Source organism: Poecilia reticulata, chromosome 19, assembly GCF_904066995.2.
Source record: "Poecilia reticulata chromosome 19, P_reticulata-male-v2, whole genome shotgun sequence".
Lineage (NCBI taxonomy): Eukaryota > Metazoa > Chordata > Actinopteri > Cyprinodontiformes > Poeciliidae > Poecilia > Poecilia reticulata.
This window is the reverse complement of record NC_088848.1, coordinates 2,207,595-2,221,323: the sequence shown is the minus strand read 5'-3', so window position 1 is coordinate 2,221,323 and position 13,729 is coordinate 2,207,595. Positions and strand designations below refer to the sequence as shown.

At 40.5% G+C, this 13,729-nt stretch overlaps 1 protein-coding gene across 2 annotated transcripts; it reads left to right on the top strand.

Annotated features, from left to right (window-relative positions):
* The first annotated feature begins 2,203 nt into the window (after positions 1-2,203).
* tbc1d24 (TBC1 domain family, member 24) lies at positions 2,204-13,140 on the top strand. Of its 2 annotated transcripts, none has more exons than XM_008436395.3 (7): positions 2,204-2,476; positions 6,451-7,548; positions 8,444-8,602; positions 8,679-8,742; positions 9,737-9,832; positions 10,708-10,957; positions 12,436-13,140. In XM_008436395.3, exons 2-7 carry the CDS (start codon positions 6,566-6,568, stop codon positions 12,591-12,593), a joined length of 1,710 nt encoding a protein of 569 aa, XP_008434617.1. In that variant the 5' UTR covers positions 2,204-2,476; positions 6,451-6,565; the 3' UTR covers positions 12,594-13,140. The 2 variants fall into 2 exon arrangements, with proteins under 2 accessions (XP_008434617.1, XP_008434618.1); XM_008436396.3 differs by lacking the exon at positions 2,204-2,476 and adding an exon at positions 3,441-3,552.
* Positions 13,141-13,729: the final 589 nt, after the last annotated feature.

Below are 13,729 nucleotides of genomic sequence, written 5' to 3'. Positions count from 1 at the left end.
TACAAATGGGTGTTATAGTTTTTAGATTTTTTTAATGAAAAATGTGCATCATCGTCACAACTACACAACACATTGAAGTTTTCAGATCAAAGCTTGAAATAAATAACACTTCCACCAAAACAGAACAATTTTGGATTTTGTTCTGACTCTGGGTTCTGGACGTGCCATCTCCAAAGTTAAGTAATTGGGTTTCAAAACTTTCTCATTTCTCCTAAATATCTTATCTGTACTGAGTTTCCTCTCCATGACAAACTCTAATGTGTGTCACATGCAAATCGTAGCTCAGAAGGGGGAATATTTCTCCAAAGAATGAGACAAACGCCTAATTCGGCCGTGATTCAAAGCACATGGATTTTACAAGGAATTTGGGGTCTATTTACAGTTTGACTCCGTTGCCATGAGAATTAAAATGAAACGCTAATAAGAAGAACAACACAGTTTTTACACAACTCTGTTAATTGGTAACATTACATTTTACTGGAAACGATCAGGCGCTTATGTCACTTGGAAAGTATTTTCTTTCTTGGTTTATTTGCTGCTTTAGTGCAGATGTAAATTAAATGGATGTTTTTGTTTCTTTTGTGTTTTTTATGAGTTTGGAGTGGAAATGCTCAAGTCTTATTACTGATTTCTTTTTTTTTTTTAAAGGTTGTTCAAAGTGTGGCATCGGGGCCATTTTGTGACCTTTGAAATGATTTTGTTTGGCCCCTGAGAACAAGTAAAGAATGGTTCAAATTTGACCAGCAAAATACAAAAGCTGTTTTTATGTTTTAGACATTTAATGATTTAAAGATTTCATATTTTTTTGTTTATTATTGAAGGACGGAGGAGGGCAATGCTAGGAACATTTTTAAAATAATATTACAAGAATAAAGTATAAAGTTATGACTTCAATCTAAAAATAAAATTAAAGTCATAAAATAAAATGACTTTATTCTTATAATATTTTATTCTTGTACAACGTTATTATTCTAATATTATGGATTTATTCTTGTGTAATTTCAACTTTATTTTCATACAACTTTATTCTTGTAATGTTAACTTTCTGTTTTTATTTTTATTAATTTATTTTCTTATTATGGTCCTAATACTCCACCATATTACTGAAAAGTTAAAACAAAATTTTAAAAAATTAAAAAGATTATCATAAACTAATTTTTACTTTTTAAATGTAATAAATTTAAATTTTCTGGTTTTGACAGTGGGATGTTTGCTGGGGGGCCTCAGAAGGCCCAGGGCCCCTTTTATGCAGGAACAGCCCCTGCTGTTCAACTGCATCCTGTAAATAAAAACACGGGCGGACAGACAGAGTATCGCCGTAGCTGATGAGCAGGATTGGGAAGATTGGATGAGCATAAACCTCTTTGAGCTACGACCAAAAGGTTTACTGGCTTTGCACCATCTGCTGCTCTCTGCAGATTTAAACCACATAATTCAGTCGACTAAACTGAACTCCAACCTTCTCCACATGCTCTCCGTTGACATGTTTTCCTTCATCTGGCCTGGAAGTCCCACTTTTTAAGCCTTGTCCTGTTTTAACACCATAATAAAAGCATAAAGTTGGAACTGCATTGAACAATCTAAAGTTGCCTTTTTTCCTCCAAAGTTCTTGTAATATCTGTGGGTCTTTGCAGCAAAAGAGGAGCCAATAAAGTTTTGATGCAGGTGACTAAGTAAAAATGTACGCCACACTTTTCAGATATTTATTGTTATGCTTTTCCTTCATCTTTACATTTAAACACTACATTGTGTTTTATGTCTTATAAAATCTCAATAAAATACATTAAAGTTTGTGGCTTTAATGCGACAATAGTGGAAAAAGTTTAATTTTGCAAAGCGTTTGTTGCTTTTTATTTTAGGAATGGCTGACAAAGCAAACGCGCTTTCAATAAAAATGGATGAATTTGTTGCTATTAACATTAAAATCAGCTGCCCTGCACTCTAACTCACCTTAGAAATCGATATACATCTTTAATTTGAATTATTTCACAGTAAAACTAAATTTACTTTACAAATTTCTCACCCTTTCATTTCACAGAAAGCAAAAATTGAGAAGAACCAGCTGTATTTCAGAGGAAACCAGACAACATTTTACCGCAGGGCAGTTTTGATTGCATAATTTAATTATCAGTAACAGCTGTCATGTGTTGGAGCTGCTGTGCTTTGAGTTTCTAACAAAGAGCTGGTTTGTTGTCCTTCTTGCACTTCCTGTCCTTCCCAAATGGCACCACATTAATACAAGGAAAGATGGAAAATTGACGCCCCCACGTAACTTCTGCTAGTAATTCATGAGAAATTAAACATCTGCTGCATTCTTCATTAAGCATCAGCATAGATTTTAAAGCTGGATGGATCAGAGGAGCTATTAGAAACCTGGTTGTCACTGTAGATTTAAGCGGCCCACCTGGACGCAGTGCGCATGCTCCAAGCAACAACGTGAACCCTGCGTCGCGTCTTCCAGGCATGCAGCTCTAAGGTAGGAATACGGTGCTTTTTAATCGGAATAAACGTATTATTTGCTTGTCAGTATTCCTGGTCTGGTGGAATAAAATCTGTTATTCTCTCTATGATTATGTTTAGTTAAATAAATCGGGTGTTTTAAAGCTTAAAACGCAAAATCCAAGAGAGAAGGACAGTCAATGGACAAGATTAATTGGTAGCGAACATGCTAGCAGGTGCTGGAACGGTTTTGTAAATCTAACCGCCTAGTCATCTAATCCGAGTCTTTTTTATAATGGTCTCTCTGTATTTATGCGTGTTTCTCTCGGGGCTGTTAGCGTTGTATGGTTTTCGTTAGCATATAAAACACACGGTGCCGGATGGAGCTGAAGTTGGCTTTCGATTCGGACAATGGCAAAAGGGCGATTCCGCCAATGTTTTCACTAGCTGAAGATTTGTTTTAAAAAAATCTGCTCTATTTTTAAAACTACAACACAAACACTAATTGTTTTACTTTTACCAGAATGCTCACAGCCTACTTTTTGATGTGTGAAACGATTATTTGATTTAAAAGTGATGAATTAGGGTTTAGTTTTAATTAAAAATGGTTGCATTTTATGTTTAATTGTACTGAAATAGGATGACAGTTTTCATCTGCAACTTGCAGCGCTGGAGCAGAAAATGTCTAATATATTAAACTATGAAACATTGCCCTGTTACCGTTTATGCTAGTTGTTTATCATTTACTGAATGTTTCAGAAATTTACAAATTCTAATATATTACAAAAAATCAGCTGAAATCAACCTATCCGAAACATTGTTAAATAATCTGTTACTAGTGTAGAATAAGCTAGTCGAGGTTTGAAAAGTATAAGTTTTAAAACGGAGCAAATAGATGCTCAGTTGTTTAAAAAAAATAAGTGGATTTGCCCTTTTTAGCCATTTTGTTCCGAATCAGAAGCCAACTTCAGCTTCTCCTGAGCAGGCTGCGTTAAGCTAATGCTAGCCGTGCTAACTTGGGGATAACTGTACCAGATTTAGTCCGTGATCCGTGTAGCTCCAAACACGCAAACCAACAGGCCTGTACAGCTTCTGCAGCCGAATAAAAACGGTGTAAGTGGCTCTGCATGCATTTTATGATGACGTTATTCATTCATTCATTCATTCATTCATTGTGTTGGAGGCGTTTATGAGGCTCCAGTCTTTCTCCTTCTGCTGAAAACGTCATGATTTAACACTAAATCTTGGATTTGCAGCATAAATTAAAACGTCCATTAAAATCTTCCCTGAATTAGACGTTCATAAATTCATAGGGATAAAAACTGTAAGTATATTTACTATCTGTCGCTGGGCAGAGTAAGGATGAAGTGTCATTATGCATATAATTACAATTATAGGTTGTTTAACTATTGGTGTAATTGCTGATTGCTGGTACTTGGATTATGCCAAAGTTTTCACTGCAGAAACTGACATGCTTTGCGTTTTTATTCACTGTGTGATTGGTACAGTTTTCATTTCACTGTAAAAAAAAGAAGAAATGATTAAAATTAAAAATATCAAAGGTTTAAAGTTGGCTGCTTTTTTTTTTTTGCCAATTGGTTAAAATTCTCCTTCAAGTTTTCCATGCAACTCGCATAAAGCTAATTTTCTTACGTGCGTATCTTCGGCTTGGTGACCTTTGGTCGTTCTTCATGTGACCGTTGTTCTCAGTAAGGATGTGTGAAAGTTTTTATTGCTACACAGAACCACAGAAGTTGCTGAATCAGTTTTCTTAAACTGTGAATCAGGGGCAGAAAAATCCTAATTTTTCTGCCCCTGAGAACTTGATGTGGTCTAATTTAAGACATTTTTCTGGTTAAAACCCATTTTGTAAGGTTGTGTCACTGATTCGTTTCACCTCGGTTGTATAAAACGCACTACTGTGCTTGGATTAAAACAAAAAAAAAAAAAGGCTTACAGGAGCAAGAATCCATGTAATAAAATTAGTAAATGTTTGTCTGCATTTTTACTGTGAGCATATTCTGGGCTTCACCTTCGTCCTGGCGAAGCCTGACCTGCAAATAAACGCACGGTAACATCTCGGAGTAGTTGGCATGGCAACGCATCTATTCAAGTTTTGCCCAATTTAATTTGGGTTTGGATTTTAACCACACCAGTCGGACCAGAGCTGAATTACTTCTGTAATTTCGGGCGATCGGACGATACTTTAACGAGAAACGACTTTGCGACTCTTTAGAAAAGAGAGAAAAGTAAATTGGTATTGGCTAAAATCAGACTCGGTAGAGTAGGTCGGGTTTTAAAGTGCAACTAAAGCGCATGTGAAAGCTTAGCCCCGCCCCCTTTAGAGTCCACCAAAAGTAGGCGGGGCCAAGATATGCTAAGGGGAGTGGCCAGTTGAGCGGAGTACTAGCGACGTCGCTAGCGAGAAATTGAGCAACCTTTTTCAAGAAATGATTGACTTTTTCAAAAAAAGGGACTAGTAACAAATCTATCGACTTTTAAAAAATACAAAAACAACAAAACAAGCCGTTTAAGTTTTCCAACTGCATCGAAATTGGTATTGGCTAAAATCAGACTCGGTAGAGTAGGTCGGGTTTTAAAGTGTAACTAAAGCGCATGTGAAAGCTTAGCCCCGCCCCCTTTAGAGTCCACCAAAAGTAGGCGGGGCCAAGAGATGCTAAGGGGAGTCGCCAGTTGAGCGGAGTACTAGCGATGTTGCTAGCGAGAAATTTAACCTTTTTCAAGAAATGATTGACTTTTTCAAAAAGAGGGACTAGTAACAAATCTATCGACTTTTAAAAAATACAAAAACAACAAAACAAGCCATTCAAGTTTTCCAACTGCATCGAAATTGGTATTGGCTAAAATCAGACTCGGTAGAGTAGGTCGGGTTTTAAAGTGCAACTAAAGCGCATGTGAAAGCTTAGCCCCGCCCCCTTTAGAGTCCACCAAAAGTAGGCGGGGCCAAGAGATGCTAAGGGGAGTGGCCAGTTGAGCGGAGTACTAGCGATGTTGCTAGCGAGAAATTTAACCTTTTTCAAGAAATGATTGACTTTTTCAAAAAAAGGGACTAGTAACAAATCTATCGACTTTTAAAAAATACAAAAACAAACAAAACAAGCCATTTAATTTTTCCAACTGCATCGAAATTGGTGCATTTCTCAAAACTCCAATGGAAAAACTTTTTTCACATCCTGACTCGTGATCCGATGTTACGACGACAGGAAGTGGTGGGAGGATGACGGCGCCGCGGCAAAACCATCACCTGAACAAACTTATTCCATGGAAACGACTCGATTTTACATCAGTGGAACGTTGTTAAAGTTTTGAGCACATCTGCAGTGGAAATGCAGCGACTGACTGTCAGCCGAGCTGGACCTGTAGAACAGTAGCCACTGTTCCACCCATAGAGGGCAGCACTGAGGCGGGTTTAGATTGACATCCCGGAATCTAATAAATGTGTAAATTTGCACAGAAACATGAAGCCAACGGCGTTGAGGACCAATTGAGACGGATATCTGCAAATAAAAAAAGTTTCTTTGGGATTTATGTAGGGCTGGACGATGTGGCTGAAAAACTTATCATGATGTGAGCGTTTCATATCAGGCTGTCAATTAATTATTGATTTTTAAATATTTGAAATTCTGCTAGATTAGTGTTTTACCCAGTTTTCACTTCTCGCTGCTGCCAGTTTAACAGCTAAAGTTGCTCAACAGACTGTTGCTAGGTAACCAGAGTCGGCTGGTGCTTGGTCTTTACTCGGCCTACATCCCCCAGAATGCTGTGCGGTTCAGTGAAATGATTGGATATGCTATCAGTGTTCTCTCTATTGATGTGTCTGTTGCAATATGTATTGTTGGTTTACTGTCCAGCCGTCGGTTTGGCTCCTCTTTAAACTGAAAGATCGGTGATCGGCCAATCAAATCAGTCGAGGACATTTCAATATTCACCACCTGGAAATATTGTGAACTGGTTCAGTTCTTTAAACCTCCGTTGTTTGTTTTTTTCCAGTAACCACCATGGATAGGTAGTGTCACCCAGTTTGGCACCGGTTGTGTGGAGGACAGAAGGTCACCAACACCTCCTCCTCTTTGCTCGTTGGGCGGTCCAGAAAGCTTCCAGCATCATGGCTGAGGACGAATACGGCACGTTTGTGGACTGGAGCCAGATGGGGGATCTGGCGACGAGCAGCGGGCCGACCAAGCTGGACTGCAAAGAGCTGAAGGAGTTCAAGCAGATGGCTCGCCAAGGCTACTGGGCCAAGAACCACAAACTGCGGGCTCAGGTCTACCAGCAGCTCATCAAGTCCATCCCGTGCCGCACCGTTACGCCGGATGCTGAGGTGTACCGTGACATCATAGGCGACGCCGCCGCGAAGAAGCCGTCGTCTCACATCCCGCTGCCGGAGTTCGTGGACGGAAATCCGGTGCCGCGGTACTGCTTGAAGGCGGAGGCGGTGGCCTCGGCGCATCGGATCATCAACTGCGTGGCGGGTCAGTTCCCAGACATCTCGCACTGCCCGTCCCTCCCGGCGCTCACCGCGCTGCTCCTGCACTTCAGCAAAGACGAGGCGCAGTGCTTCGAGCACGTCAGCCGCATCCTGGCCTGCAACGAGCCGGGCAAACGGCTGCTGGACCAAACCTTCCTGGCCTACGAGTCCAGCTGCATGACCTTCGGCGACCTGGCCAACAAGTACTGCACGGCGGCGCACAAACTGATAGTCGCCACCGCCCAGGACGTGGTGGACGTCTACGCCGACTGGCAGCGCTGGGTGCTGGGCGACCTGCCGTTCGCCCACATGGTCCGGGTGCTGGATGTGTATCTGGTGGAGGGCTACAAGGTCCTCTACCGCGTCGCCATCGCCTTGCTCAAGTTTTACCGCAAACACAAAACGGGAGGCCAAGCGGGACAGAACCAGCAGCTCGACTCGGGGAAAACCCGGTCGGACATTCAGGCGTTCATCAAAGGCATCGGTTCCATCGTCACGCCGGAGAAGCTGCTGGAGAAATCCTTCTCCATCCGCCTGATCAGCCGCAAGGAGATCACGCTGCTGCAGGTCACCAACGAGAAGTCGCTGCAGCAGAAGGGAATCACCGTCAAGCAGAAGAGGTGAGGTCCAAACCCGGATCGGTCACCCGCACAACACCAGGCCGGAAACGGTTAATCAGGATTAATCTGTCATTAATCAGGTTAATCGATTATTGCTATAATGTCCACCAATTTAGTCATCAATTGATTAACTGGAGGGATAATTCACTCCAGCTCTACAAAAATACACATTGAGATAAAAAATTAAAGGATGTTTTGTCACTAAATGTGTTTTATGCCGTAGTTTTAGCTGCACCTGGTTCAAAGTCATTAAAACATTCTGCTTTATTTCACTTTAGGTAATGAAATAAACTGCTTTAAAGGTTAATCTTGAAGAGAAACGATCGTCAATATCAACTTGAAACAGACTCCTGTATCTTGCTGTAAAGTTACTTTTTTTTTCTTAGTTTAATTATAATATATTTACACAAAATAATTGAGATTTCCTGTTTTTGCAGTGATGTCGGTACATTTGAATCTTGTGTTTTAAATTTCTGTTTTACATCAGAAAATAGTTTTAATCCATAAATTGATTTTTAACATGGAAAATTTTGGGTTCTTTTTCCTAATGGAGTATTTCCTTTTTTTTTTTTTTGTTTTTCTGTAAAAGTTGATATCTGAGCTCGGTTGTCTTGGTATAAATTTGCTCCTTCATTGTAAATTATTCATTTTTAATAGACTCATCGTTTCCTGTCCTCAGTATTTTATTTCAGTTGATTTTCCATCTTTGTGTCGTTTTTCTTTCTGCTCCATTCGTCTTCTGTCTCATCTGCTCTCTCAGCGTTGGGTGGGTTCCCTTCTCCTTCATTCGTCCATTTTGTTCTGGTTTACTTTGACTAGACGCCCTCTCTGGTGGCTGCAGCTATTATGAATGGCCGCTCTGTACTGCAGCGCCTCCTGCTGGTTTGTTTTCCAGGCGGAACGTGCAGCTGGCTCTGGATCCCGACACGTTCACCTCGGAGATCGTCAGCGCCAAGGAGATGCACGACATCTGGTCGTGGATCCCGGAGCGCTTCGCCCTGTGCCAGCCGGAGCTCCTCTTCACCACCTCCACCCACGGCTGCAGCCTCAGCAGGTGACCCGTCCCACGTCTCCAGCTCCTGTTTACGGGTTTAAAAAGAAACCGGACTGACTTTGCGTTTTGCTTTAAGGTTCTACTCTCACTGCGAAGGCCATGAACCCACCCTGCTCCTGATCCGGACCACCGATGGCGATGTGAGCAGCTTTTCTACCAATTCTGTAATATTAAATTTAGTTGAGATGCTTTTAAACCCATTGATGAACACACCATTGGCTATTGTTTTTTTTTTTATTAAAGGGAACCCATTTTGCAGAATTCCCAATTTGCACATTTTTCTACCTCCGTTTGGGTCTCGACTGCTTTTAAAAACCAAACGGCTGTTTTTGGCGTCTGGAAAACGAGCCATTTCAAAACCTTCTTGGATGGACACTGCCAGTACACCAACAAAGTGCTGCTCAATCATTAGGTGTAGTGGCAGGCACACTTGCTAACATGCTAATGGCAAAGCTGAATTTTCGTTTAGCGGTTTTGCTAACTCTGAAAATATTTGGCACATTTGGCTTCCCCTAAATACATGATATGTAGATTTATAATTTTAAAACTTGGTGTTCAAAGGTTGTAATTTAAAAAAAGAGATTTAATTTGAAGTTGATGCTTTAGCATTAGCTTCTGTTAAATACCATGTTTGGCGTTGGCAGAGCTAATATCTATGATTGGAGCATTAGCTTCTGTTAAATACCATGTTTGGTGTTGGCGGAGCTAATATCTATGATTGGAGCATTAGCATTAGCTTCTGTTAAATACCATGTTTGGCGTTGGCGGAGCTAATATCTATGATTGGAGCATTAGCATTCTGCTACTGGAAACCATGCAGCCAAGCTTCGTGTTGCTAACGGACATTTAACCAAGCATTAGTGGGGCCATTTGAGTTTTTATCTGTAGTTTTGACCTGGTGTGGATTAGATACATTTACATTAAGGTGAATGTTAATAAAAATCGGTGAATTTAATTCCATTCAGATGGATTTTCTATAGTTCACTGTCTGTGAATGGATGAAGTCATGTGACTGGATTACAGCTTGGCTTTTCCTCAGACTCTGGGTTTTAAAGTGCATCTCTGTGGTTAAAGCTAGCGCATCTGAAGATGGTGACATTATTGTTCCAACATGTCTTTTATTTTTGATCTCAGGTGTGTGGAGCCTTCCTGTCGTCGGACTGGGAGGAGAGGAAACGTGGAGGCAACAAGCTGAGCTATTTCGGCACCGGGGAGTGTTTCGTATTCAGGGTAAATTTTGTTTTGGTGTTTCAAAGATGATTTCATTTATTTTATTCTGAGTAGTGCCATGTAGCGGCCACTAGAGGGCAGCATTAGCTGCGGCCATCTGTCTGTAATTCACCGCAGGTCACGTTTCTGCACAAACCCAACATGCAGGACGCTCCTCCTCATGCAGCGTTTAGTTCCCATTTTTAATAAAAACCTCTGATTGAAATGTGAAAACTGATCTCTGATGTCTCCACAATGAATTATTCATCCGGGTTTCTGAGTGGAGGAAAAGCTCAAACACGAAAACTTAACAACGACCCGCGGAAACTCCCGTTACCTGATCCGATAGTTTCTGGTTGGGCCTTTACCCGACACCACACCTGAGACCAGGTCTGTCAGGAAAGGGTTAACAGGAAAAAAAAATATCTTACTTTTACTGGATTGGACTTTGACTACACTGCAAAAACAGAATCTTACCAAGTATTTTTGTCTAGTTGCAAATTCTTGAAATGAAACAAAACTGACTTACAAGTAACTTTTCAGCAAGATGGGAGCCTGATTTAAGTCGATGACTCCTTTATATTGATAAAGTTCTTGTTCTATTGGCAGATTATTTCTCAAACATGGAAAAATGTCTTATTTATTCAAAGAGCACCAATAAATTTTAATAATTAAATGTAGTCACTGCAGTTTAGTGACGTAAATCAAACTTTGTTTTTGTGGCTGATGTCCTAAAGAAACTCATAACAATGTGGCTGAAACCATTAATTGGATTCATCAATAAAATCAGCTAATCGTCATCGTTTGTTTCACCTGGTTCACATTCACTAAAGGGGTTTTGGCCAATAAAATGATTTTATTATTGATTCCCTGGTTGACCGATTCTACGTCTGCAGCTGAAGCCTGAGATGGAGCGCTACGAGTGGGTGGTGATCCGCCACCCTGAGTTGGCGTCGGCCGTCCGGCCCGCGGGTCCGGACGATCCGGCCGCCGCTGCCGCCGCCGATCCGAGCGCAGACCAGAACCTCCCGCAGCCCGACAAGCCTCCTGGAGAACTGTCGCCGTTTCTGGCTACGCACCACTTCAACCTCAACTCCAAGAACACGTCGATGTTCATGGCCGGGAGCTTCGACTCCATCATCGTGGGTGAGCAGATCGTTTCTGATGCCAGCTGTGATGGTCACTTTAAAGAGGTCATCAAAGGTCAACCAGCCAGTCCATGTTTCCAAAACGGAGCAAATTTTGTCAACTGAGCTGCACGAACGCGACATTATTCGTTTATATCAATTAGGTTTTTGTTCAAGGTTGATCTCTTAAAAATGACGATCGCACAAACGCCAAACTTGATTTTGTAACTATGGACAAGCTGGTTGACCTTTGACCTATTGTGCTTCCTTGAACAGCTTAGGATCAGTTTATGGCCTTTAAAAAAAATTTTCATTTCATTTTTTGCACAAAGTTTTTCTTAGATAATGAGATTTTACTCAACTTGATTTGTTTTGGAGAATCTTGTCACTTTAAATCCAAATGAGCTGCTGCTGGCCACGCCCCCTAAACTCGACATTTGCACTTGCACTTGAAAACGTGCCGCAAACGGATGCACAGTAATACAACCGTACGTCTTAGAAAAGCAGAAATGGAGCCTCCTGCACAACCAACAAGAATGCAGCAGGTGGTTTCTAGATGGTAAGTCGGCAACAAAATACTTCGTCCTTTCCAGCAGCCATTATAACGTGATTGAACCAGCTGACCAAATGTGCTGGAGCTCGGCATGGGTCGCTAGGTAACGGGCGGAATTCTGCTGGGGTTGCTAGGTGATTTGTAATGTTAGGATCTGGAGGTTTTTGAAATGGATTAAGAAACACAAACTTATTGTCATAAAAACGTGCAGCTGGTTTTATTTTCTGTTTTCAAACGCAGTAGAAACTCAAACTGAAGTACAAAAAAATGAATTTTGCATAAAACATTTTAAAACGAGAAAATTCCTGCAGAAATTTTAAAGGGGCATGCCAAAGTGTGCCCGTCGGCTTTGACGCAGCGCTATGATGTTAAAAAATTAGCATTAATGCTAAAGATAGCTGCAACGTAGTCAATAACCTTTGGAGAGGCAGAAGCATGTTTAATAAACTGTAGTTGTACCATTCATTATGTTAGAATTGATGCATAAGCTAAAATTAGCCAATATGCTAATGTTAGCTTAAATGCTGGCAGTAGCATGTGGAGCAACACGACCATGTTGTTTTAATTTTACTACTCTATTCAGTACACTAAACATGTCTAATTAATGAGAAAATTAGGTAAAAGCTAACTTTAGGTAAAAGTGCTAGTGCACTAGTCATAGACAGTGAAATGCTAACTTTTGTACAAATGCTAATGAACTGCCTTGCTGAGCATCACCGCTCTTTTCCTAAGAATCCACTTCTGCAGTACTGACTTGCTTCGCAAGTCAGTACTGCTCTCCTTATGCATTGCTATGGCATGCCCCTAACGAGAGCGGCACAAATGAGAATTTTTTCAAACGTTTGACACCAGTTTTTGTCCAACTTGACTCTGTTTATTTGATGCTGGATTTGCATTTATTAAATCGGTTTACCTGAAACTTCTTCTTCTTCTCGTCCAATCAGGAGGCGGCGGCGACGGCAACGCCCTGTTCATCGACGCGGAGCTGAACCACGGCCACACCGGCCGCTGCGCCACCTTCGACAACCCGCCGCTCTGCAAGGAGAGCTTCCAGATTTCCCTGCTGGAGGCGTGGGGCTTCCAGGACGCCATGGCCCACTGATGATGATGATGATGATGTCATCAGCTCTTCACATTTAAGTGTTAAACGCCGACCGAACAACTTCCATCCAGCAAACTTCCTCCTGACTTAACATATTTATTTAATTATGCTGTTAAAAGTTCAACATGCAAAGATTCTATATTTTCTTTATTTTTGTACGTACATATTATTTTGAAAGGAGAGCTTCCTGCTGTGGTTTATTTGCCGGTGAACAAAATGGACGTGTCCAGCAGCGTTGGTGAGGTGATGAAGGTGTAGTCAGTCATGTTGTTCCATAACAGATGTGAAAAAAAAAAAACTAATGAATTGAAAATGTTTGTTGACTTGTTGCTGCTTTGCACCTTAATTTTTTATTTTTTTCCCTCCACTCCATGATTTAGAATATTTTCTGGTGAAATAACTGCAGTTTCAGTTTTTTTTTATTTTTAAGCTTTTCTTGCTTCTGGAAAACTGATGTAAAATGTGGACCTGAGGAAAAACTGGATTAAATGTCTCACTTGTGGTTGTATGGATCTTACACGTGTGAAAATACAGAATTGAAAATGCAGATATTGACTTTATTTCCCATCATTTAACCCTTTCATTGGTGTTCAAGATGAGGCGCGGGGGCCATTTGTGGCCCTGGGAACAATTTTTTTTGTGCCTCCTGACATCAGTTCAGAAATTGTGCTAATTTGACTACTTTTAATCATTTTGGAAAGAATTTTTAAGAAAATGTTAAATACAACAAAATGGACCTGAAATAGATTTTTTTATCTTTCAAACGGTTGCAACATTTTTTATTTATTTGCTTTAAAATTAAAATGTTGTAATTCTAGTTTTGAAAGGTTATTGATCTTTCATTCAGGGTAAAAAGTGAAGACAAACATTACAAGTATTTTTATATAAGCGCCTCCAACATTTTTCCAAATGGGAATTTTTGTTTATTTTCTGCTTCTAGAAGTTGAATTTTTGAAAATCTAAGTTGGGAAAAATTTCCAGAAAATTGAAATCAGAATTTAAGGGGGAAAATCAAAGTCTTCAAAATCCAAAATGGCTGCTGACCATGCAAAACACAGCAGTGGCTGAATTTGTTTTAAAGTTCACAAGATTTGAAATTCAAACCCTAAATCCACACAGTACTACAGTTAATGCTT